The sequence below is a fragment of the Protopterus annectens genome, chromosome 11.part0 (assembly GCF_019279795.1).
Source record: "Protopterus annectens isolate FY-2018-M chromosome 11.part0, PAN1.0, whole genome shotgun sequence".
Lineage (NCBI taxonomy): Eukaryota > Metazoa > Chordata > Ceratodontiformes > Protopteridae > Protopterus > Protopterus annectens.
The window spans coordinates 826,917,798-826,940,165 of NC_056745.1; the positions used below are offsets into that span (position 1 = coordinate 826,917,798).

Genomic DNA, 22,368 nt, shown 5'->3' on the forward strand with positions numbered 1-22,368 from the left:
CTTAGCCAAGGACTATTGAAAAGTGTTGCATTTCCTTTCAAGAAGCTTTAAGTAGACTTGTGTTTTGCTGCAACAGCTTGAAATGAATGTATCTGCTTAGGGACTGAAGCTTTCTTGCTATTGGCTTGTAAGGCAGTTTCAGCTGTCTTCATCTAAAAAAATAGAAAATGTTAGGAGTTTTTGTCTGCCTCTTAATATCTTTATTTTGTTTTGAATAATAAGATGTTTGTGTGGCAAAGAGGGAAGAGCTGAAGTTTTTTTTTATGTGGCCAGGAACTGTTGATTTAGATGGTAGTACAGAGCATTGAAATGAAGACCTAAAAGGATGTCATGTGCGCGCTGTTCAGTTATTAAATAAATTAATTAATTTTTATATTGGTGATTACCACATGATGCCAGAGTATACTGCGATTTTTCTGTAGTTTTTTATTAAAGGGTTTACCCTCACCCACCCCCACACAGACGCACAGCCTCCAGTAACAGGGAGAAGGGTTATGGTTTGCTATGTTCTTTCAAGGATAACACTGAATGTATGCAGTTTTTTTACAATGTCTGTCCATGCCACGTTTGAGGTTGGCATAATGGTGAGGGTGTTTACCTTACGGACCCAAGGTGCAGGTTTTGATTCTCACATGGGGTAACTGGCTAGGCTTAAAATGACCCACAAGGGCATTTAGCCTAGTACTAATCTATGAAGCTATGCATTACTTGGTGTCAGCATGACACTTTGAACATATTACGATGGGGTAACAGTGGTTATAGAGTACATTTCCTCAGACTTGGTTGTGTGTCTTCACATGTTAATGTTTCAAAGTACCATCAGATTCAGCCATATGTATAGCGACATGTCTGAGCATATATCTGAACTGGTTCATGTAGTTGTCACGTTTGTGTCATTTTTCTTGTGACACTTGAACAGTATAGGGCCGTTAGGATTTTAATGTTATAAACAGTTTTTCAGAACCAGTATACACAGGTAGGATGGGGAAGTAAGATTTAACCCAATCCTTTCAAGAGAAGTGTCTGACCTGAGTTTTGATTTCAGAAACCTCTGCTTTGTACACCATGTCAGTCTGAGCAAGATCTTATTTTTGCCAGCTGCATTTTTAGAGTTCACTGTTACTAGAAATAAAACATTAACAACCACTGAAAAGAATCTAGCCAACTTCCATGTGCTTTTTGTTTAGCTGTTCACTGTTTCAGGTCCACATGAGGAGATATTACCCCCCCCCCACAGACACACACACACACACACACACACAACTTATTACCTGCAGTGGAAACTACAAGTACTGGGTTGGAACACATTTCCATTCCCACAGTGTTTGGCTTTTCTCCATGGTTTTGCAATAATGGAATTCCTTTACTTGGGGAATGAGTGAAGGCACGACATCAGGAATAAAAGTGGAACCTGCCCTTACAAAAGAAATAAAGGTGGAACCTGCCCTTACAAAAGAAATACTGATTTCATGTTTAGTGTTCATTGATGTTTGTGGTACATTGATGTGAATTTTTCATTTAATATTTGTTCTTGATGGCTTCATGAACATCTGAACAAGTCTCACTTAGGGTAACAGCCTGCCACAGGTTACACACAAACACACACACACACACACACACACACACACACACACACACACACACACACACACACTTACACTTCTCCTTCTCCTTCTCCTTCACTTGTATGCAGAACTATGGGTGATGTGGAGAGTCGCAATTCCTCTACAGCACATCTTTCAAGTGAGGGTGGAATGAGAGCACTTGTGCCCAAACATATTTTCACCAAGGCCTCTTTATGTAGCATTTTCACAAGCAGCACTCCAGTGAAGAACCAGATTGGAGAGCTTCCCTAACAACTGTACCCCTCCACTATATGTGGAATGTTAGTACTTCCATGCTTGCCTGCCACTTTGAATGGACCTGCATATTGAGACTTGTAAAAACTCTCTACACGGGACTACTGTAAACATTGTTTTTGAATTTACTCCAGTATTTCAGAATGTGTGTGAAATTTCTACAGAGATTGAAATGTGTCCAAAAAAGTTTTTTTTTTTTTTTTTTTTTTCTTCTTCTAGGTACATAGGGAAGATGCACATTTGTAACGAGTGAGAACTACTAGTTATTCGGCCCAGGCTGCCACTGTGAATCAGGAGCACATGGAGAGGAATTAGATAATGCATCAGAATACATTAGTTCAGCATTTTGTTCCCTGCCCTGCAGCTGCTAATAAGATGTTAACTGGATAAACCAGCCTTGTCCTAATTGTTCCTAATCAGGATAAATGAAGTTCCTTAAATGTTTATACTTGTATAGTCAGTAGCACAGATTTAAGCTACTGTAATGCACCCTTAGTAGCTCGAATTTAAGCTACTGTAATGCATTCAACATATGGCTAATTGTATATTAGTAATGTACACACAGATCACCGTGTAGTGTGTTTTACAGTGAACTGTGGAATAGAAAAAAAATTGCCATTTTTATGTAAGCTTTTTGAATATCTTTCAGACCAGCACTATGTCTTGCAAGCTTATATATTGGATGTTGTCGTCACAGCTACCTTAGTTCTTACAGATATTTTTGGCTAAGCAGATTATCATTAACCCTTACCTTCAGTAGCACTTTATTGACACTTGTATCTTTTAAATTACTAACCATCTAAACGAACCAAGAAAATGTGGAATCTTAATTCAATAAATTTGTGTATGGATGTATAAACTAAAGCACCAGAATTCAAATCCTAGTACTTGTCCGTCTCCTCTTTAAAGTCAGTTGTGCCTTAGTGGTCCGTGCTCTCTCTCTCTCTCGCTGTCTCACTCTCTCACACACCATCAACGTCATTACCCCCTTTTAGGAAGTTGTTATCCTCTTATGGCTGTGAAGCCAAGTGGAAAGGTAAACTCCCTCCCCAATGCAACTGTAGCTTGAGATCAAGACGCTGGGTTTTGTCAGCTGCCACCCCTCCGTTGCTAAGTGCCAGGTAAGCATATAAAATAGGTTTTGCTTGCAGGTAAGGGTCCCATGTTGCACGCAGTATTGTGTAACAACTAGGTTGGTCTTATGATTATGCCATGTCTTAATCTCGCATACATTCCATAATTGAGTCACTGCCTTAGACCTGACTTTTTTTTTTTTTTTTTTTTAATCTACTCCCCCAACCACTTCCGCGATGGTGCAGCGGTAGCATTGTTGCCTCACAGCAAGAGGTTCTCCCATTCGATTCTCGGCTTGGGTTGGGAGTGCCTTCTGTGTGGAGTCTGCATGTCCTCCCCATGGTTGAGTGAGCGTTCGAAAGACATGCGTTGAATGGGCGTGCCTTCATTGAAGGTTGGGCATCGGGCTGGCAACTCAACACCATAAAAACCAAGTGCCACTCATTAGCGGACCGGAGTTCCGCTGTGGTGACCCCTAACCGGGAAAAGCCGAAAGACAAACAACAATCATCTACTCCCCCAACCCTTCACACCCTCGGTCCTTGACTTCCACACTTTCTTATCCCTGAATCCCCCAGTTGCTCCTGTCTGATTACACTTGGCATAACGTTTCCACGGGATGGGCCCTTGTCACTTCAGGAAGTTGATTTCACTGGGTAACTCTCTGTTAAGCCCATGGAGTGCGGGACCTGTTGAGCCTGGTATACTTCATTCTTGTGGTGGCTGATCGATAGCCGTAGTAGTGACTGCTGTTGTGATGGTCAGGATGTCATCTCCACTCCCAACTTTAATCTGAGAAGAAATGGCAAGACTTCTGGTCTTCATCAGAAGTCACACATGCATAGGGTTTCCCCACACCCAACTCGTGGAATAGGACTGCTGCTCATCAGCTGCTTCCGCCTATCCTCCCACCCCCAGCAGCTGTACCAACATCCTGAGTCTGTTTTCAAACTCTGGTTGTCAGTGGAACTGACGGATCTGTGACTGTCTGCCATTGGGCAGGCTGACCCTACTTCTAAAGGAAATCTACCCATCTTTTTACACTTCCCTCTCATTTCCTTTGAGCTACCCACCCTGTGTCCTCAAATTGGGTCTTTCTTGCACAGAGCTCCCTCTCTCTTTTATGTTTTTACAATGGTGCCAACTTGAGTTCCATGGATGTCCTTCAGGTCCTTGAATTTTTTGTTGTGTGTCCTCTCTTTCTGCTTTCCTCAAAAGCTGTATATTATAAGTTCTTCCACTGTTAAGGGCTAGCCACTTAGTGATGTGGAAAAAGATGCAGATATGGAATATACTTCTGCATTAGTTTTGTTCTCTAAAGTATTAAATTTGTTCTGTTTTTTTTCAATGATGCTTTCATCCAGAACTGCATGATGGGTATGATGTTACCACTTTGTCTATAATAAAAGAATAATTCTTATTTTCTGCTGTTCTTTCTATATCTCAGTATGTATCCTGCTGTCTTGGTTGATTACCTAATTATAATCCCTTAATACTGACTGCTGATTTACCCTGATATGTCTTAGTGACACTGTATTGGATGTGCCCCCCCCAGTTGAGTCTTGTTCCATGGTGCAAGGGTTGATATTTGTTAAGTCTGTCCACTTTGTATAATTGGTCTCCTTGTTAGGCATCTGTCCAGTCTAGGGCATATAAATGAGAGTCCTCAAAGTTAGATATAACAAGTACATGGCTTAGTATGCAAGATTTATATGTTAGTTGTTATATGATGAGGATCCTTCTTGATGAGCTTGAATTTCTACCCCCTTTGGGCGTGCTATAATGCATGTCCTCTTTATAATGTTTTGAGTTGCAAAAAGCTGATTTCTAAGGGCAGGGCTGAATTAGTAGGGATGGAGAATGTTTGATTGTGCTAATGTATTCAAAATGTGACACAAGTATTTGGTCATCCTTAAGCATAGTAACTCCCGAAATATGATGCTGAACTCTGGTGGAAAAAAGGGCACTGGCCAGCCTCTGGTGTATCAGTGAGGGTCATTATTGTAGAGCAACTGATATAGTAAGAATGTGTCTGTTATATCCATTAGGTGTTTTACACATCGCATCTCTTCCTTTAGAGCATAGTTGTCATAATATGCGCTGCCAAGAGGTGAACCCTTTTTCATTTCACCACCTGTCAGACAGTTCCTTAAGTATGGGTTGAGTGCTATAATTTTTTAACAGGTAAGAAACAGCAGCCCGTTTGTGTTTTGTCTTTTATATTTTATGACCCCTGCTTTTGTTCTGTAACTAATATTACAAGTAATTATGATATTTACAAAATATTAAAGTAGGGACACAGAAATTTGTACAAGTCAAAACATTGTGCACAGCGGTACAATGCATAGGTAAAATAACAGATAAGTACAATATGTTTGTATTATATATTGATATATACAATATATATATATATATCTATGAGAGATAGATACGTATATATAGATGTGTATGTGTATAGAACCCAGCCACTGGGGATGCACAAGCCAGTGCATTTCTTTGTGCCGGTCCCAAGCCCAGATAAATGGGGAGGGTTGCGTCAGGAAGGGCATCCGGCATAAAACTTCGCCAAATCATTTAATGCGGACAGCGGTAAATATTTACATACCGGATCGGTTGAGACCTGGTTTCACAACGACCACCACCAGTACTGTTAGCCAACAGGGTGCTGTCGGAAATTGGGCTACTGTTGGCCGAAGGAAGAGAAGAGGGGGGAGGCATGGCCGAAGGCAGGAAGAGAGGAGAAAGGCTAGGACTGTGGTAGTGAGGGTCGGAACTGTGAATGTTGGCAGTATGACTGGTATAGGGAGAGAGCTAGCCGATATGATGGACAGAAGGAAGGTTGGTATATTGTATGTGCAAGAGACCAGATGGAAGGGGAGTAAGGCTAGGTGTATCGGAGGTGGGTTCAAATTGTTTTATCATGGTGTGGATGGGAGAAGAAATGGCGTAGGAGTTATCCTGAAGGAACAGTATGCTAAGAGTGTTTCGGAGGTGAAAAGAGTGTCTGACAGAGTGATGTTTATAAAGCTGGAAATTGATGGTGTAATGATGAATGTTTAGTGTATATGCTCCACAAGTTGGGTGTGCGATGGATGAGAAAGAAAAATTTTGGAGTGAGTTGGATGAAGTGGTGATGACTGTACCCAAGGGTGAGAGAGTGGTGACTGGAGCAGATTTCAATGGGCATGTTGGTGAAGGGAACAGAGGGGATGAGGAAGTGATGGGCAGATATGGTGTTAAGCAAAGGAATGCAGAAGGTCAGATGGTAGTGGATTTTGTGAAAAGGATGGACATGGCTATGGTGAATATGTGTTTTAACAAGACTGAGGAGCATAGGATGACATACAAGAGTGGAGGAAGATGCACACAGTTGGATTATATCTTATGTAGGAGGGCCAGTTTGAAGGAGATTGGAGACTGTATAGCGGTAACCAGGGAAAGTGTAGTTAGACAGCATAGGATGGTGATTTATAGGATGATGTTGGTGATCAAGAAGAGGAGGAGGAGTGTAAAGGCAGCACCAAGGATCAAATGGTGGAAATTGAAAAAGGGTAATTGTGAGGTGGAGTTCAGGGAAGAGTTAAGACAGGCACTGGGTGGCAGTGAAGAGTTACCAAATAGCTGGATAACTACAGCAGAGCTAATAAGGGAGATGGCTAGAAAGGTGCTTGGTATGACATCTGGACAGAGGAAGGACGACAAGGAGACATGGTGGTGGAATGAGGAAGTACAGGAGAGTATACAGAGAAAAAGGTTGGCAAAGAAGAAGTGGGATTGGCAGAGAGATGAAGAAAGTAGACAAGGAGTATAAGGAGGTGAGGTGCATGGCAAAGAGAGAGGTGGTGAAGGCTAAGGGTAAGGCATATGAAGAGTTGTATGAAAGGTTGGACACTAAGGAGAGACAAAAGGACCTGTACCGATTGGCTAGACAGAGGGACCAAGCTAGGAAAGATGTGCAGCAGGTAAAGGTGATCAAGGATGAGGGAAACATACTCACAAGCGAGGAGAGTGTGTTGAGCAGATGGAAAGAGTACTTTGAGGGGTTGATGAATGAAGATAATGAGAGGGAGAGAAGGTTGGATGATGTGGGGATAGTGAATCATGAAGTGCGATGGATTAGCAAGGAGGAAGTAAGGATAGCTTATGAAGAGGATGAAGAATGGAAAGGCTGTTGGTCCAGATGACATACTTGTGGAAGCATGGAGGTGTTTAGGTGAATAGCATTGGAGTTTCTAACCAGAGTGTTTAATGAAATCTTGGAAAGTGAGAGGATGCCTGAGGAATGGAGAAAAAGTGTTTTGGTACAGATTTTTTTAAGAATAAGGGTGATGTGCAGAGCTGTAGTAACTACAGAGGGATTAAATTGATCAGTCACAGCATGAAGTTATGGGAAAGAGTAGTGTTAAGAAGAGACGTGATGGTTAGTAATCAGCAGTCTGGTTTCATGCCGGGAAAGAGCACTACAGATGCGATGTTTGCTCTGAGAGTGTTGATGGAGAAGTACAGAGAAGGTCAGAAGGAGTTGCATTGTGTTTTTGTAGACTTAGAGAAAGCATGTGGCAGGGTGCCTAGAGAGGAGTTCTGGTATTGTACGAGGCCTAGAGAGGAGTTCTGGTATTGTATGAGGAAGTCGGGAGTGTCAGAGAAATATGCAAGAATGGTACAGGATATGTACGAGGGTAGTGTGACAGTGGTGAGGTCTCTGGTGGGAGTGATGGATGCGTTTAAGGTGGAGGTGGGATTACATGAAGGATCAGCTCTGAGCCCTTTCTTATTTGCAATGGTGATGGACAGGTTGACAGATGAGATCGGACAGGAGTCCCCGTGGACTATGATATTTGCAGATGACATTGTGATCTGTAGTGAGAATAGGGAACAGGTGGAGGAGACCCTGGAGAGATGGTGATATGCTCTAGAGAGAAGAGGAATGAAGTTCAGCAGGACTAAGATTATATGCGTGTGAATGAGAGGGAGGACAGAGGAATGGTGAGGATGCAAGGAGTAGAGGTAGCGAAGGCGGATGAGTTTAAATACTTGGGATCAATAGTTCAGAGTAATGGTGAGTGTGGAAGAGAGGTGAAGAAGAGAGTACAGGCAGGATGGAGTGGGTGGGGAAGAGTGATTTGTGACAGACGAGTACCAGTAAGAGTGAAAGGGAAGGGTCTACAAGAGGGTAGTGAGACCAGCTATGTTATATGGGTTGGAGACAGTGGCATTGACAAAAAGGCAGGAGTTAGAGCTGGATGTGGCGGAGTTAGATGTTATAATTTGCACTGGGTGTGACGAGGGTGGACAGGATTAGGAATAAGTATATTAGACGGTCAGCCCAGGTTGGATGGTTTGGAGACAAAGCCAGAGAGGCAAGATTATGTTGGTTTGGACATGTGCTGAGGAGGGATGCTGAGTATATTGGGAATAAGATGCTAAGGATGAAGCTGCCGGGTAACGGGAAAAGAGGAAGGCATAAGATAAGGTTTATGGATGCTGTGAGCGAGGACCTGCAGGTGGTTGGTGTGACAGAGTAAGATGCAGAGGACATGAAGAAATGGAAACAGATGATCCACTGTGGCGACCTCTAATGGGAACAGCCAGAGCAAGATGCAGAGGACATGATGAAATGGAAACAGATGATCCACTGTGCCCTAATGGGAACAGCCAAAAGATGATTATAGTTATATATATATATATATATATATATATATATATATATATATATATATATATATATATATATATATATATATAGATATATATAGGTATATAGATATATATAGATATATATAGGTATATAGATATATATAGATATATATAGGTATATAGATATATATAGGTATATAGATATATATAGATATAGATATATATATATAGATATATATATAGGTATATAGATATATATATGTGTGTGTGTGTGTATATGTATATATATATATATATATATATGTATATATATATATATATATATATATATATATATATATATATATATATATATATGGATAATGTTAATCTGTGTTTGGGAATAAGGTTAAGTGGAATTTTTCTGTGGGGATATGTCATGCCTTAGCCTTTATACGTAGTATGGTTGCAGTGCAATACGCGATCCCATCCTACAAGCTTTATGGCCTGTAGTTCTTTACCCATGTACTCTAGTAGTCTGTGTTGTACTCTAGTAGTCTGTGTTGTATGTTGTCTCTTTGGCCTGACGTGTTGTGTTCAGATATATTTATTTTTTTTTTTTGTCATTTGTTAACCGGGTTGGTCCAGCTGAGCCAAAGTCCCATTTTCAGTGGAAACCCAAGGAGAAAAGCACCAGTTACAATTTCAAATCATTCAAGACAAACATTTGTATCACAGTTGGCATATAACAAGAAAATTATACAATAGAGTAAAATAATCAATTTAATAGTTATGTACAGGTTTCAGTGTGTATCTATACAGTAGCCGCTATTAAGTCTGGATGTAGAGGTTTATTTAGAAAAAGTGGGGTGTTGGTTTGTTGTAGTAGTGGCACTGTGGGGAGGAGCAGGAAATAAGCAAATAGATAGATGAGAAAAGAAAGTAGATTTAGGAGTAAACCGAGGATTGAGAGAATTGAGAAAGTTCAGAGAGTAGATTTAGGAAGGAGGTAGCTAGAATCAAGTTGGAGCTCAATAGGGACAAGGACCAGTTGTTTAGTAGATACTGTTTAAGTTCAAGTTTGAACTGGGACTTATGACAGATATTTCTTATATTATGTGGGAGGGAGTTCCAGGAGTGGGCTATTGAGTATTTGTATAGTGACTTCCCTATATTTTTCCTGGGTTTGTAGATGTCCATAAGATGTTTGTCAGATGTACGAAGCTGACGTCAGGGGTTGTAAAGTGGTACAATGTTAGAGAGGCAGGAAGTAGGGTAGGAGCAGTTTGGGGAATTCACGCCATTGCAGATATTTCAGGGCAAAGCAGTGGTGGGATTTATAGGGGAGATTGGCACAAACTTAGCTATTTTGTTATAGGTTTGCTCTAGTTTGTTGAGGAGAGTTGACTAGAGGTTAGTAAGGACAGGAGCAGCATACAGAAGATAGGGTAAAAGGAGAGATGGTGCTTGGGAAGGTTTGGAGGAGGGAGAAAAATTTATGATTACGGTACAGGAGCTCATGTTTTTGGTGGGTTTTCTTTATGCATTGATTGTGATATGTAAATCAAATTTTAGTTCATCATCTATGGTGACAAGTAATTTAGTATGTGGTTCAGGTCTGATAATGGTATTGTTAAGGTAGGTGATTGAGAAAGAAGATTTATGTTAGTGTTTTTGGAAGAAAAAGTAGAAGTTTAGTTTTTTGGGGATTTAAGATTAGTTAATTATCAGTGATCCAGGTTTCAGTGGAAGAGAAAGTGTTTTGGGTAAGAGAGAGGTGTTCAGAGATACTGTGGCTGTGGTAATAAGGGTGGAATCATCAGCATATTGTAAGAGTGTTGAGGGATTAGCGGCAGAGTTTGTTATTGGTGAAGATATTGAGGAGGGGCCCAAAATAGAGCCTTGGGTAACACCAGTGTAGATAGGCAGAAATGAGGAGGTGACAGTTTGCCAGCGTATAGATTGCTGTCTATTAGATAAACATTGCTGTCTATTAGATAAATAACTAGTGAAGCAGGCTACAGAAGGAGTAGAGAGGTGAAGATCAGAAAGTTTAGTTAAGAGTTGAGTGGGAGACTATATCAAAAGCCTTAGAGAGGTCAAGGAATAGACAAGAAAGAAGTAAGTTGTTATCACGGACTTCTGCTACAGTTTGGGTGAATGAGAGTAGTGCAGTTGATGTGCCGTGCTGGGGTCTGAAGCCGTGTTGAGTGGGAGTTAAAAGATTATTGTCAAGTAAGTGTTTGAGTAGCTGGGAATGAACACATTTTTCTAGTATTTTGGAAACTACGGATAGTATAGCAATGGGACAATAGTTTGAGGGATTAGTGGAGTTACCACTTTTATGGGGAGGGATTGTGTAAAAGGATTTCCATAATTCAGGGACAACAGACTCGGTAATTGAACGATTATTGAGGATAGAGACTGGGTAGGCAATAGAATTGGCAGCAATTTTAAGGAAGTGGGGGGTAAACTGTCTACAGAGGGAGAGCAGGGTGTGAGTTTATTCAGTTAGGATTTGATAAAGGCAGTGGGAACAGCTTGTAAGGAAAAGGTATTGAAGGAAGAAGGGCTGTGAGGTGAAGGCAGAGAAGAGGCTTTGCGAGTATGTTGAGTTAGGTTTTGGATTGTTTCTGTGAAGTAATTGTTTAATAGAGCAGCAGTTTCATTTGCAGTATTGAGGGGGAAGAGGTTGGGGGTGTGATGGGTACTGAGGTGGAGGATTTTATTTATGGTGGACCAGAATTTTTTGGGGTTGGTATATGGGCTGCACTGGTTGGAAAAAAATGATATTTTTATCATTAATGATTAATCTTTTTACACTTGTGTCTGAGTTCTTTGTAATGTTGGTGTAGGGAAGGGGTTTTATTTTTGACCCAGGTTTTCCAGGCAGTGTCCCTGTGGTGCATAATAGAGCATGTTTGTTTGGTGAGCCAGGGGGCACAGTTTGATTTTACTCTGTTTTTTCTAGATGGGGCCATGGTGTTTAATATGTCTAGAAATATTTTGTTGAAGGCAGTTACAGCATCATTTAGGGGGAGGTTATAAAGGAAGGTCCAATTGATGTTGGACAGTGTAGAGTTAAACTTGACTGGGTCACAGTGGGACAGATTGCGACATACTCTGAAGAGGTGTTCTTTGGGTGATTGTTGAGAGTACCTATGGAAATTGGTGGGGGAGTGGTCACTGAGAGGATTGAGAAGTGTGCCAGGGTTATGATAAATACAGGGGTCGGAAGTTAGGATCCATTCTATAATAGATCCTGAGGTAGAGATTTTGTTGGTCCTAGTATGGGAGGATATGAGTTGATGGAAGCCATATAGATTGAGGCCATGAGTAGGAGAGGAGGAGGAGAGTAAAGCCCAATCAGTGTTTACATCTCCAAGTATAATGGCTTCATAGACAACATTGTGGGAGACCCAGGAGAGAAAGCTTTCAAAAATAGGAATGTTGTCACCAGGCAGGATATAGATGGAGACAATGGCAAATTTTTTATGGGGGTTAAGATGGCTGTTTACGATGAGGATTTCTGCAGGCGCAAAGCTGAGTAAGGGAGTTGAGAGTGGAGAGATAGTAAGTTGATTGGAGTATAGTATGGCAACACCTCCACCTCTTTTATTAGTTCTGTCTACTCAAAAGATGTTGTAGCTAGGAGGTAGGATTGTCTGAGTTAGAGATGTGACTGTTTAACCAGGTTTCAGATGGGGTTAAGATATGAGGGGAGTTAAGTTGGAGCCAATAGTGTAATTCAGTTGTTTTGTTAGCAATGCTTTGGATATTTAGAGAGAAGATAGTTACGGATTTGGATGGGGGAGATGGGAGTTGGGGAAAAGACTGAGGTGGTGATGTGGAGTAAGACTTTGTAAAAGAGGTAAAGGTTGTTGGTCATGGGTTGAGATGGATGTCACCATCCAACAGTAGAGTGTCAAAGAAAGTAAGCAAGATGGAGAGACTGTCTGTAGTACAGGGAGTTTTAGGTTTGAGATAAGTGGGGAGAGATACATTAGGTTGTAGTTTGACTATAAAGAGGTTGGTGGGTAGGAGTGGAAATAGGTAGGGGGAGATTACTGGTGTGTGAAGGTTATTGTTTAAATAATGATTGTAAGAGAGACTAGGTGCTGGTGTTGGGTAATGAAGTGATGTGTGGTATGAGGTAGACCAAGCTAATAGGAGGGGAAGGAGGAAGGTGGGATAGTGAGGGGACATCTTGGGGAAATGTAGGGTGACAGTTACTGAATAACAGTAGAGATATTGTGTACCTGGTTCTTTTCTCCGAAGTTGTTTTTGGTGGTATGGTGCTTGATGTGTTTTTCTTCTGATTTGGATATTCTTAAAAAGTATTCCTGTTATCCCTGATTTCACAGTGATTTTAGTCGGAGCCCACACCTGCTTCAGGCTATACTCCTTCATTTGCACATTTAGATGACTGCTTTATTCACACCATGAATGACCACATTTAAATTTTTTTTAAGCTCTTAAGGATATGTTGTTAACTCCAGCTACTAACTGTTAAGCTTTATTAGCAGATGCCTGTCTTTGAGATGTGATACTGTTAAATGAAAATGTTGTGATGGAGGTCTATATCACTTCATTGAAACACCTATTTAGTAATTCACTGTTCGTCGACTCCAAATTGTTGAATCCTCTCTTCATCGAACCACAGTTTCAGAGAACTTTTTCACTGGAAAAGGAAATGGCCAATCAAATTGGCCATCATTGGGAATTTGCCCTTTTCCTCGCTATAGTGTGATCTCAGAGTTGGTATATTTAATTAGGGGGGTGTCAGAGGCAAAGCCCCCCACTTAGGTGGGTTTTATATTTTTTGAGTTTAGTGACGGGCTCTCGGTTGGATGGATGTTTCTTTTCCCTGTTAAAAAGTTCACTGAAACAGCTGTTCAAAGGGAGGATTCGACAATTTGGGGTCGACGAATAGTGATTCACTAAATAGTTGTTTCGATGAAGTGATATAGACCCTGTGATGGCATGGTTTTCCTCCAATATTAAAGGAGCTCCTTAAATATAGGAACATAATTAGGCAAGAAGTCATGTGAGCCATAAGTTGCCTAGCTATGCACACCTTAAGCAGACAAACTTAAAACGTTCTTGCCACCCGTTTCAAACACTTGATGGTGCTCGCCTCCTAATTTGAGCAGGGCTTTAGATGATGGTAAGTAGATATCCTTGAGTCAAAAATAGACTTAAACTCTATGTGTAGCTCTCATAGAGTTCCTGTGGCATATTACAGAAGAAAATTGCTAGGCCTTTCTTCTGCACAGTTAGTGTTGCTGCTGCACAGTTGTGCCCCAACCTGATTTTGAACTCTGGTCTGCTAGTTCTGCTGCTGTTCCACCTCTATGGTCAGAAACCCAAAAATACTAGATTCTTTTTTTTTTCTGACTTTGTTTAAACTTGGCAGTGTAGTTGTCATTTTGTAGTAAGAAAATTGCCGTCTGGAAGAGTTAAAATTCTGAATTTATACTATTGTTCTCCTTTAGGTACTTCTTAAGAGACTAGGCATTATTCCGCAGCATTGAGAAAGTACAGAAATAAAGTGGGATTGCCTACAACTTTATACCACCATTAATCACATTCAGTAGAAGTCAGTTTCATTAGCTAAGGTATCCCTAGAAGCCAAGATAAGTGTTAGTATCATGTATAAGTTTATTACCGCTTGTTGTGTTGGCAGATCTTCTCAGAGGATCTGAGTGTGTTATTTGATAGCATATCCATTGTGGGAACTATTGACCAAGTTAGTTTTAACAAGCAAATGTGTGAACACTGTTCAGTTAAACAAACTTTGCTGACAGTGCAGTTTGCCCTTTTCTGCACTGTTGTGACTTGAATTGGCATTTATAAGTTTGAGGAGTGTGAGAGTGCAACGGGGGCTTGTCCCCTGCAAAAATCAAATGTTGTGTTATGTTTAACGAAGGTCAAGGAGTCTCACTCCTCACCCCTGCACCAGTGAGAGATAGTCACTAAGAACAAGAATGGATCTGCACAGTATTTTCAAATGCAGCTGTCTGCATACATAATTTCCCCCAAGAGCACACTAGGAACACGCTGCACTGGGACTGGAGTGTCCGTCTCTCCAAATCCCAAACAAGACTCACTTTGGAGCACTGTGCCCCAGTTCCAAGTTGCTGACACACCCACACCTGGGTATTTGATTTTTGCATATACTCCTGGGAAAAACTTGTACACATTTACTAGCTGTACCCATTCTGCCCAGACTATAAGGTAACCTCTTTGCCACCAGTCAACCACTGTCATGCTCTTACAAAGGTATCCAGTTATACTGAGTAAAATCAATAGCATAAATGGCAGTGTGTAACCAAAGCAGCCAGTCTTTTCAGAGTGGCCAAGGCATCATTAAATAAGCATAAGTACTCTCAAAAATGTAAAAGTATTCTCTAAATGACCAGCAACAATGAAAGGTATACGAATATTTAATAATAAATAATAAAATAGAAAAAATGAGAGCCCTACTTATCTAAGTACAATAAATATCAAGAGTTTCAGTCACAGGAAATATAAAAATAACACAGTTCAACAAATTCAGACAGATGCCAAAAAACACTGCTTAACTGATCTCACTGTATTTCCTGACTCTCTTAAGAATTCAAGGCAAGGTTAGATGCTGAGATGCTTACTTCCACAAAGCAAGGCGATGAGCTTCTAACAGACTGCACTGAACTCAACTGAACAACTAACTAACTGTGGTAACTGTCATAGATTTTTATATCAGGTTCCAAAGAAAACAAAACAAGCTGCTGTGCGAGTTCCATCCTCTCAGTGCTGGTTATAGAATGACATCACTTTTGACCACCTGCTGTGGTGCAATAAACATTCAGAGCTTTGTTAAGATCTGTTGCAGTATTTGAAAATTATAGAACAATTTCAAAAACCTCTACTATTCCCTTCCAGAATTCTTTGTTTAAACATAAACATTTAATCAGTTATAACAATGCTGTTGATACGTTTTATACAAGCATCTGTAAAAGTCAGTATGATAGTCAAATGACACAAAATTAATTTCAGAACCCCAGCTATCTATGCTGGCATATGTTGCACATGCACTGCCCTATTCTCTCTGGCACAGATGGCAATACCTTACATCGTCACAACATGTATATAAACCAAGCACAGGAGCACATACAGTAGACAATCTGTTAATATGAAGATCTAACCTCAGTGGGTGAGAATTGTCTGCTTAATGTATTTTTCATAACAGTTTACATTAACAAGGGGATATCTTGTTTTGCCAGTTAGGGCAACACTTAATTTCTACTGTGTTTCCCCTTTTCAGTGTGTTATTTAAGTAGTTTGGATGTGCATTTATATTAACTTTCACATTTTGTGATTTCAGGTTTTGTGTTGGAGACAAATTTTTCTTGAAAAACAACATGATACTCTGCCAGACTGACTATGAAGAAGGGTTATTGAAGGAAGGATATGCACCCCAGGTTCGCTGACACTCCCCAGAAGATGTGTGTTGAAAAAGTAGAGAATTTATAAGCACTACATTCTTTTAAGTTTTGTTTGCTCAACTTGTATATAAAAACTGACATCAGGAACTCTCATCTGACTAGCTTAGCTTTTGGAAGACACTGTGAACACAGTCAGAATGAAGGCTGGACTCAGCCTGTATTTGGTGGACTGTTCCTGTTCAGTGATGAAATGAATGATACTTTAAGGTACTGTACATATATATATTGCTGGATTTTTAAATTGTTTGCTTGCTATTGTTTAGGGTTTTTTTAATGTGTCATTTGGCATGAGATGTTTATTTTGGACTACTACTAATGTACATAAAAGTATTGCAGCTTCCCAGCAATGGTTGACAAGTCAGCGTGGGAAATGAGAGGCAAAAATAAAACAAGGCAGCACTGTCATGCTTTTAAAAACAAGGAATACTGTAAGGAAAATGGGTATTGACCCTAACAAAAAGCAGATGAAATGTCAGTGTTATTTGGTAACATACTGCACACTTTCCATGTTGGCCCAGCTAAAAAAAACAAAGAAAAAACACTGCCAAAAAGTTTAATCTTTCATTGTGCTTTTATCAGCATGACATACTAATTGCCTTGAATTGTTTTTGCTGTAATGTATTGTAATATTTGAAGCACAAATGTAATACAGTTTTATTGTGTTACTATTTGTGTTCTCCTTGTTGGCTTATTTGTATTTTGCATTTAGTACAATCAGTGTTTAAAATTTATTGTATATTTATGCTTTCTGTAACTACCAACTATTTTAAAAGGAGCTGTTAACTTTCTAGTAAAAATGTAATTAAACATTTAAATTCCATCTATTTAAATTTCTGTATCCACAAGTTTAAGAATTAGCTATAAAAGTGGTATATGGACCCTTTTGTTTGTATCTGAGCAGTATAGTAATCTACTGCAAGAGAGAATGAGTGCATACTTTCATGTCATTCACAACACCAAGGTCAAACCATTAGAATATACTAAGTGTGGCGTTAAGGTTGATTCTTGGCACATTAGCTGCCTTTGTATGCAGTGTAGTCTGCTTCACTGGCTATGAGTTGGTACTACTGCTGCACATTTCATCTATTATCGCCTGAAGATCATGCCCACAGTTGGTGGCATGAGTTGTACACAGCACTGGCACTACACCACTGTCTGAGGTTGAGGAGACCAGTGCCACCATGTTATTTAAAGGGAGTGTATTATTTTATGAATCATTTAACTTATGCCCTAGTTACCTGTCTCTTGTACTGCTTCAAATGGAAGTTAAAAAGATCTGTGGTCACCTCTTTTAGCAGAGGAAGACCCAGCTGTCCTAAGCCACATTTCTTCTCAATAAAAAAAAAATTGTAATTAATTGTGTTTATTGTTGTTTATTATTTGATTTGTTTGCCTGATGATAGTGATGCTATAGTTTTTAGAAGTTCAGCATTATGTTCAGTTCTATTTTCTGCATTTTGTTTATGTTCAGTTCCATTTTCTGCATTTTGTTTAGTTTGGGTATTTTGTAAGGTATATAATACATTTTGCAGTAGTTTAAACCATTTAAAAGTACTCTGACTTCAGACAACAGGTCAAGAAACACCTCTTCGCCCAAAGTGCAGCTGCACTCACTCAGGTCACGTTACATGAACTCTGCAGCTCTCTCATCTTGTCAACCCCTCACTTACTTTGTCTCATTCATCCATCTTCCCCTTTTCTTTTTGCATCTCTCGCTCTTGTCCTTTCAACTCCTCTTACCTCTGCATCCCTCTGTCTCACCTTTTCTTTGTCTTCTCTGTATGGTATCCTTTCCTGCAGCTATTCTCACTTGCCTCTTCTAATATTTTCATCTCTCGCTGTATAATGATGCGGTGCTATTGGTGTAAGATAAGCCACCTCAGTCACTATGGCTCCATTTTATCCGAAAATCTCTGCTAAGCAGAATTCCATTTTTCCATCCATGTTTGATTGTAAACTGCTTCTTGATCTAAGTGTTGTATGATATTCTTGCAATTTTAAGTATGTGCATATTTGTTTTTTAAGCAGATCCTTGTATCTGTAAATATATTATGTTCATTTCTTATGTGATCTTATTCATCCAGGCTGTGTCTGCAAATGGTCCCTTAAGATCCGTGCACCCCTGGTAAACAAATATAAAGACATAAATAAGTACAGCAGGAGTAACTGGAAACTAACAGTAAAATTCACTGGGAAATGGCTGAGTCGAGTGGTGTACTTATGCATAGATACGTACATATATGCATTTTTTTGCCATTTTAGATACTTCAGATTGTGGAGTGGTGAATGCATGCTGTTTTTATTATAATTTTAGACAATCACAAAAGGCGTCACATATGTGTGTCACATGCAAACAAAATATTTTCAGCTTCCTGAATAAAAAAATGCATCTTCAAGGTAGGTAGCTGACAGTAAAGATTACTCATTCAAGATTAAATCTACATACATACATATGTTTCCAGGCAGTAAATTTGTTACACACAACTTCATTTTGCCCGATTCAGTTCCTCGCTATTAAACCAAGGATTTCCAATCTCTAGAGACAAATCTGTTGAAGAAGAGAGAAATAGTTGTAATAAAAAAAAAAAGTAAGGGGAACAATAAGAATTGTTTTCTTATTGTCAGCTCCATGAGTGAGACAAAGCCCTAATTACAGCGTGGATTCATTTAGCAGCCTCAGTACTTGAGAAATGAAATGGTATGGGAGGCTCATAAAAGGGCTGTGCCCGCTTACCTCTCCTGGGAGGAGGGACAGGGGGTGTTTCCTTGTGTGAATTCCTCTATGTAAAACAGTGACCTTCCAGTAGGTCTTTTGTTTTGGAGGGTGTTGATGTCTGCAGGCTGTCATCACTTATGAAAGTGGTAGTCTCATACTAATCCAAGCACCATGGAATGCTAACTGGGCGCCTCCAGGAATTTGAGGCTGAAAAATAAAATCCCTGACCCTAATGTGTCACTGCTCCTGCCATTTTTGACGGTCACCCCAAATGGGTATTAAATTGTAGGGCTTTAGCCTTAAAAGAATGAACAATTAAAAAAAAAAAAAAAAAAAAAAAACACACACACAATGTTAGATAGTTACTGCACTGCAGTAAAAGCACTGTGGGCTATGGCATTCCTTGAAAAGAAGACACCGGAATGAGCAATTAAAAAAACATTGTAGAAAATACATAATGTCAGATACTTAACACATTGCAATAAAAGCATTGTGGGATACAGCATCCCTGGAAAACAAGACACAGGAAAAGACCTGCAGCCTGAGAGATTCTGTGGCAAAATTCTGAAGATAAAAGGTTGTTCTGTGTATAATTGAACTTCATCTAGAGGAAACTGTAAACAGTAAGAGCGAGAAGTGAGCTGTATTTGGATTAATTCCTTGTTTTATATGTTTGGGACTATTAACCAGAATGCTGTGACTGAGGAATTGAGAAGTCTAAATAGACAAAACTCTGGACTGTTATGAAAGTGAGTATTTAATTTTAGTAAAGCTAGTAGTATACTCTTCCTATTTAATAAAGGTGTGTGAGAGCTAAAACTGCTATTTATTAGCTAGTTAGAGACGATACGTGTGCTCTGAGCTGAACTTTTTGAAAATCCTGCTGGGAAAATTAATTTATGTTGCTTGCATTCTTTCTTTCAGTACTCTGCTTAGGTTAATTTCAAAGATGAGTGCATCTTTCCTGTTGTGGAGGGAAATGTACCCTCTTTGACTGGAAATAATTATACCTCGCAGTCTCACAGAAAGATGGTTCTAAAAAGAATAAAGAACTGGCGGACTTTGGATTTAGCCACATTAACTGAAAAAAGCTTGTGGGAGGATGCTGCCCTATGAATGTTTATGAAGAATACATAGGTGTTAAGAGTGGAACCTGAGAGTCCAGCCAGTGTCAGCACTCACCCCACTATGAATTAGCTAATGACCTGTTGTATTGGGTGGACAGAAAGGGATACAATGTAATCAAATATTTGTCAATATCACAGCTTTTTAAGAAAATGGTGTTAAACTGGCCAATAGTCGTATCTTAGAAGGACATCTGGATATAGAGAAAACCATGGAGAGAATATTGTGAAGATTTTATTGGCCTAGAATATTAATGGCCATAGAAAACTATTGTTCCTCTTGCCCTGTATGTCAGAAGACTGCTCCACACCCAGGGTTTAGGTGTCCACTAATGCTGCTGACCATTATGGAGATTCATTTTGAAAGGATAGTGATGGACGTTGTAGGATACCCAGATGAAAAATGATAAAAAGACATCAATGTATCCTATTTATAGTGCTCTAGGACACCCAGTTCCCAAAAAACTGTAACTTTGAAAAGAGCAGTTGCTAAATTCATAGCCAAAAAATTAGTTTTCCTATTCTTGAGAGATGGGATTGTCAAGGAAATCTTACTAGATCACTCCATTCTTGTTGAAGAAAATGAAGGAGTTACGACAGTGTTTTAAAACTGACCATCTTTACACATCACTATACCATCTGCATGTGGACAGGTTGGTAGAGAGTTAAACTTTAAACTATATGCTGAGAAAAACGTGGATCAGTTCACCCAGAATAAATTAAAGGAATATCCCTTGTAGACCTCATATCATGCTATGCCAGAAGGAGTTCATCTTGCCCACTGATACTGTCAGTCACCTGAGGTGGTAGTCTTATCACTTCAGACCGTTACTATTAAGAATATGATGCAGTGAATTTGCTCATTTAACTTGCTAAGGTCCTGAATTGGAATGAATCCTTCCATCCCCTGCAGAATCAAATATGTAAATAAATAAATATGATCTTGCGCTGTTCTCAGAGCTGTGCCGAGATAGTTTGGTTGGAAAATGTAGAACTTTCCTGTGAAGAAACTAAGAACTCTAAGTTCTAATTGTAACAGTGTCAGACACCCAGTATAGTTCTTTGTAATCCCTTTCCAAGCAAAGGCAAAGTCAGAGAATTTTCCCCTGATGAAGTTTATATGGACTACAACTCCTAGACCAGCAGAGCTGTGCACTTGGTCTTGATCCAAATTGATGATAGCTATGTCTCCATCAGACACTTGAGGGCCCTGCTCATTTTGTAATTATCTTCTCATTGGGAGTTTGACTTGGACTAGAAGAAGAAGATGAGGAGAAATGGCAAAGAGGGGTCTGGTGAAGACCTCTTGTTCATGTCATCTTTAGAAAGCTTGTAGAATAGAACGTACCCCAGATGGAAAGTACAGAGTAGAGTGCCCAAAATCCTTCTTGAAGGAGAACCCCAACAAAAAAATCCAGTGTTGTTGAATAGTTCAGCCCGCTGCTAAGCTGTATTGTCAACATAGTCATAATTACAGGAATCTTCATAGGTGTCCATGTTAGACATCACATATGGTTTTAACTACTTCCTAGATCAGCTCAGGCCCTGGGAGGGATGAAAGCTTTACTAGCACCAGACTTACATGAGGTAATGGGAACCTAGGCAAATAAAGAAACTATTTGTCGGGTGTGAGCTTCAGTGTAATAGAGAAGAAATCTCTTTTGTCCATCTTGTCCAATGCTTTAAACTCTTTCTCATTTGACAGTATTTTACAATGTGGCCTCAAGGTCCAGTGCTTGGACCCAAGAGATCATGAAGGAGCCTTCTCTAGTATGTCGAAATTAGGATCTCACTCCAGTAAGCTATTAGTTTATAGAGGGTATCTACCATCTTAAGAGCTACTGAAGAAGACTCTAGGTTCGTCTAAGCTGCAAAAATAGAACCTGTTTTCCAAAAGGTAGATTGTTTTGGGTCCCTTCTCCTTTCCCCCAAGACACTTATTTAGGTGTTTCTCATGGAATGAATGGGACTGCAGGCCAGATGATCGTGTTACCCTGCTGCAGTCATCATACTTGGGTTATCCTGTCGTCAGGCGGTCCCGCAGTCGGCCGGAATTCCAAAGTCTTGGTCCGGCGTCTGTTGCTGTCGCTTCTTCCCTGACGTCAGTGCGCCAGGGGTATATATAATGCATCTGACGCCATCTTCTTCAGTCTTTCTTGCTGCGTGGTGCCCGAAGCAGAAGCAGTTCGCAAGTGCCGGTCGGCCTACTCCTGAGATTTTCGAACTTGAATTTCAGACCGAAGTCTTCAATAAAACTAAGTACCCCGTTGGGGAAACTTTTCTTGCCTCAGACCGATGTCAGAAAAAGTTAACAATTGTATTTCTTGTGGGAAGCAAATACCTCAAGGATTTTCATTCTTACTGCATACCTTGCCTAGGCCCAGACCACGACGTCACTAGTTGTTTTTGTGCTAGGTTTAACAAGCGTACTATAAAAAGACTCTTTGATTTCGCACGACACTACTTGGGTAGAAAATTTAACTACACTATGC

General features: G+C 39.9%; 1 protein-coding gene across 7 annotated transcripts in view; it reads left to right on the top strand.

Moving 5' to 3' along the window:
• The window catches only part of LMO3 (LIM domain only 3), a 324,298-nt gene extending 306,905 nt beyond the window's left edge, over positions 1-17,393 (top strand). For 6 of the 7 annotated variants that reach the window (XM_044088233.1, XM_044088232.1, XM_044088230.1 and 3 more), the window contains exon 4: positions 15,916-17,393. In XM_044088233.1, coding sequence (XP_043944168.1) covers positions 15,916-16,021 — 106 coding nt within the window. In that variant the 3' untranslated portion in view covers positions 16,022-17,393. The remainder of the gene's footprint in view (positions 1-15,915) is intronic. The other variant, XR_006366971.1, reaches the window with a different exon arrangement.
• The last annotated feature ends 4,975 nt before the right edge of the window (positions 17,394-22,368 follow it).